Genomic DNA, 5000 nt, shown 5'->3' on the forward strand with positions numbered 1-5000 from the left:
TTCTTGAATAAACAGGCTGTAAACAGCTTCGGTGAGATGGTGTCGCCCTGCCTAACACCCTTTTTTATTGGTATTTTATTGGTTTCTGCGTGGATTTTGACGGTCGCTGTACCATCTCTATATATATCCTCTGATATTCTGCAGTATATTTCCTCTACCCCTTGTTTACGAATTGCATCCAGTACTGCAGATATCTGTACCGAGTCGAATGCCTTTTCATAATCTACGAATGCCATACACAGGGGCTTCCTATATTCGTTTGTTTTCTCCCTTATTTGAGCTAGTGTGTGGATATGGTCTGTAGTTGAGAATCCACTGCGGAACCCTGCCTGTTCCCTGGGCTGTTTTGAATCTAATGTATCGGTGGTACGGGCTGTGATGATTTTTGTAAACAGTTTATAGATTACTGAGAGGAGGCTTATAGGTCGGTAATTCTTTAAGTCTTTTGTGTCTCCCTTTTTGTGTATTAGAATTATTATTGCGTTTTCCAGGCTTTCGGAATTTTACCGACGTTTAGACATCTGTTATAAAGACTGGCCAGCTTTACTGCCGCAATCTCTCCTGCGCTCTTGAATAAGATCTACACTAATGCCGTCTTCTCCTGGTGTTTTTCCTCTTTTCATGCTTTTTAGTGCCCTATTTACTTCATCTACCGTGATGTTTGGAACATCTCCAATTGTTGTGTTTGTCTCCGTATGTAGTTGGTCGTTTGAGGGGTATAGGTTGCGATAGAAGTCTTCTATTACTTTGATAATTTCATTTTTATTGTATGTCGCCTCTCCGTTGGGTTTCTTTACTGCATACATTTGGTTTTTCCCTATCCCGAGCCTCCTCTTTGTTGCCTTAAGGCTGGTGCCGGCAAGCAGAGCTTCGTTTATTTTTCGTATGTTAAATTTGCGTACATCCTCTTTCTTCTTCTTGTTTATCGTCTTAGTCAGCTCTGTTGATTCTATCTTGTCTCTGATTGATGTTATTTTCATTTCCCTACGCTGTTTCATAAGCTCTTTCGTCTCTATCGAAAGCTTATTGAACCTTTCTTTTTCGTCTTTACCCCCTATTTCAAGTGCAGCTTCTGTTAATATCTCACTGAATTGGTCGTTCATTTGGTCTATGTCAAGATCTTCTTCGAGAGCTGAGTATTTGTTTCGGATGTTGATACTGAATTCCGTCGCCCTATTCTTGATGTTGGTTAGATTAACGAGAGGCTTCTGTATGAGCTTGTTTCGTTCCCTTCTTAGCTGTAACTTAACTCTACTCCTGAGCAGTCTATGGTCGCTACCGACATTTACTTTATTGATAACGGTTACGTCTTGTACGATGTCACGCCTATTAGTAATCATGAAGTCAATTTCGTTTTTAATGCCGGATGGTGATTTCCATGTCCATTTCCTCACGGGTCTCTTTTCGAAGAATGTATTCATGATTTTAAGGGATCGAGCTTGGGCGAATTCTATCAACCTTTGCCCTCTCTCATTTCTGGTGCCTATTCCATGTTTCCCAACCGATATTTCTCCATCTTCCCTTATTCCTATCTTGGCATTAAAATCCCCCATAATCACGGTAAAATGGGTTTTTGCTCTATCGGTAGCTGCTTGCACATCTTCATAGAATCTCTCTATCTCATCATCACTATGACTGCTGGTAGGAGCGTACACTTGGATAATTTTTAGGCTATATTTGTTGTTTAGTTTCAGTATTACAGAAACCACTCTTTCGCTCACACTATAGAACTCCCTATCATTCTTTTCAAGTCGCTTGTGAACTAAGAAACCTACTCCTGATTTTTGTTTGCTATCCAAGGGTTTACCTCGCCAGTATAATAAGTGCCCATCATTTAGCAGTTTCTGCTCTTCACCTAGTCTCCTAACTTCAGAAAGTCCTACAATATCCCATTTAATAAATGAAAGTTACTCAAGCAGTGTCAGAAGATCAGATTCTGATCTCAGGGTCCTTACATTGTATGTGCATAAGTTCATCATCTTTAGGCGGCCTGGGTCTAACCGGATATTCTTAGCGCCCTCTGCTCCGGAGCGATCCTGATCGCCGCCGTGACCAGGGGCTCCTTCGCTTCCGGGGAATGAGGGCCATTGTCTTGACTGGGAAATCATATTTAAGAGGTGTGTGGCCTGGTACCCCCACCTGTCGGCCTTGTGCACGGTGGGGGGAGTAGTTTTAGTCCGGAGGTACCATTAATCTCCCATAATACGTTTGAGTTAGTCTCGCATGTTATTAGGAGATCTTTGTATCCACCGATCTATCTCACGACCTTCCGGTCTACTCATGTGAGAATGGGCATTTGTTTATATATACGTGCAGGGCCTACGCAACAATGCATGTTTGCATGTTTATGCGCGCTCCCGTGCCCGCAGTTCAGTTATATTCGTTACTATATATAGATATGCAGAATGTACAGCGTAGACGCCTATATATGCAAATAAGCAATTATGCACATACTCCAAGCGTTTGTCTACGCCCGTATGCATGCATACAGCACCCATACACATCAGTGTCCACGCGTGCACACACACGCACGTGAATTATAATGTGCCCATGCATTATAATTTATTTAAGTATATATACATATACATACATATAAACACATATACATATACACATATACATATACATATATATACATATACACATATACACACACATACATATACATATATACATATATATATATAGTAGGCAGTGGTATACATATATCTGGCAACAGTTCGGAGAGGTAATTACTAGTTGGTACCTTGGGCGTCCTGGTGTGGCCTTGACCATTGGTGATGCCATAACTTGTGTTTGGCTTTCATTACGAATAATTTTCCAGACTGATATTCAGTGTGGTTGCATGATTAGATTTATGAACACTGAAAACATAATATATATGATTTTATAGTATAATGTACTCACGAACTAGGAGTGGATTTTACTCAGGCTATATGTTGGGTGGTCGTTAATCACCTTTGACCCTTGGCACTGGTGTTAACGTGGCACTATGGGAGCGTTAAGCGATATTTCACTCATTTTTTGTTGGATTGCTTGGATTGTATGATTTTATATTAGAAATATATTCAGACATCCTCAGATGTTTTCACACTGCATTATATTTGCAAAACACTATAATAGATGGTATAACTCGATGTTTCCTTCATTTAAATTGTGGTACTTTTGGCACCTCACTGCCTTTGAAAAGGCTAGCTCTCTTGTGGTATTCTTTCTTTTTGATTTTTTCTACGACACTTGTGTAATTTCTTGTTTCTATTTCGATCGTATATGCTCTCTAGACATTCACAGATATTTTCACCTTATGATGTGCCGCCACGGATCACTGGATATACATAATTTTACACTTAATATCGTGAGATCTAACACTGAAACCTCTCATATATATATATATATATATATATATATATATATATATATATATATATATATATATATATGTATACATATATATACACATATATATATATATATATATATATATATATATATATATATATATATATATATATATATATATGCACTATATCACAATCACACACATTTCTGTGAGTATACATTTGCATCTGTGTGTGCGGGCATGCGTGCAATTAATTTAACATATTTACCATGAGATGAAGTGTGATTAATCAGTCAATTACCCATGTGTAGCAAATTATACGTCTTTTCCAGATGGCAATTTTGAGTACTTACGTCACGGTGGCTACTGTTTGTTTTGCTGTCGCGCAAACGCAGGTCTTCTACCGGGGTTCCTGTCCGCCGACGCCCGTCATCAAAGACTTCGACTGGAAGCGAGTGAGTCCTGTTTGTGAGGATCGGGTTGGTTTGCATATCTGTGAATGAGATCTCATTATGAACTTGTGAAAGAAAATGCTTATACCTTTTTTTATTATTCTGACGTCTCCTTCATCTTACAGTACCTCGGGAAATGGTATGAGCAGGAGAAGTACCCAGTGGCTTACCAAGCAGTCGGGCGGTGTTGGACTGGGACATACGTTAAGGACAAGTATTCCGGGAAAATCTCTGTGCGATTGGACTTCAAAGACGTCGTGTAAGTACTTACAAAGATTGCAATCATCTTGTGCTTGCAGTTTGTATTTACTGATATTAGTAAAGTTGCTGCAATAGAGAAGTATTAGTACAGACGCGCTTCCTTTAATGAAAAATATATTTGAAATATATCCCAGCGATCAGACCTGAAAATTAAAGTTGAAAATAAAAGAATACACACATTTGGGATTTTATAGAATTGGAATTACGAAGACAATATTGTAATTCTAAAGAAAAATCTTCAACCCTAAGCAATGCTCACAATCCAAAGAAATAATTGAAGAAGTGACGATTTTAACAAACATTTGACTAGTTTCGAGTCATGCTTTTGCACAAACTAATTCTAATTTTTTGTACCATCACTTATTTTTCAATATATTCTGAATGGTGTGTTCTACCTTGGGTACATCTTCACCACCTTGTACTTCATTCAAAATCCCTATGAAAACAAAACCCTAACAGAGGATGTCTGTAAACCTGGCGTGTAGTTAATTTCACTCTCCTCCCTTACGACAGGCTGAATCGACCGCGAGTTCTTACTGTGGACATAGGCAGGAAAAAGCCATACACCGAGCCAAACCGACTCTTCTACACGATCCCTAATGTGCCAGTTTTCGAGGATGAATATGAGGTTCTGGCCACTGACTATGACAACTGGACGCTCGAGTACGACTGCCAGAATCAGCCGATCGGCCACACCAGTAAGGAGCACTTGGACGTGGACCTCGTAGCTGAGTTTCAGAGCAAAAACTATCATTCCATCGCCTCTCTTGGTCCTCGTGTTGGCTGAAACAAATGTATACATACATACATACATGCATATATATAAATATATATATATATATATATATATATATATATATATATATGTATGTATGTATGTATGTATATATATGTATATATATACATACATATATGTATATATATATATATATATATATATATATATA

General features: G+C 38.5%; 1 protein-coding gene across 1 annotated transcript in view; it reads left to right on the forward strand.

The window, feature by feature from the left end:
- LOC122263776 (apolipoprotein D) overlaps positions 1 to 5000 on the forward strand; it is an 18283-nt gene that overhangs the window by 8440 nt on the left and 4843 nt on the right. Inside the window, exons 2-4 of the mRNA XM_043032382.2 lie at positions 3673 to 3795; positions 3918 to 4051; positions 4567 to 4751. Coding sequence (XP_042888316.1) covers positions 3673 to 3795; positions 3918 to 4051; positions 4567 to 4751 — 442 coding nt within the window. The remainder of the gene's footprint in view (positions 1 to 3672; positions 3796 to 3917; positions 4052 to 4566; positions 4752 to 5000) is intronic.

Source organism: Penaeus japonicus, unplaced genomic scaffold, assembly GCF_977035675.1.
Source record: "Penaeus japonicus unplaced genomic scaffold, GWHDUDI00000001_assembly GWHDUDI00000002, whole genome shotgun sequence".
Taxonomy (NCBI): domain Eukaryota; kingdom Metazoa; phylum Arthropoda; class Malacostraca; order Decapoda; family Penaeidae; genus Penaeus; species Penaeus japonicus.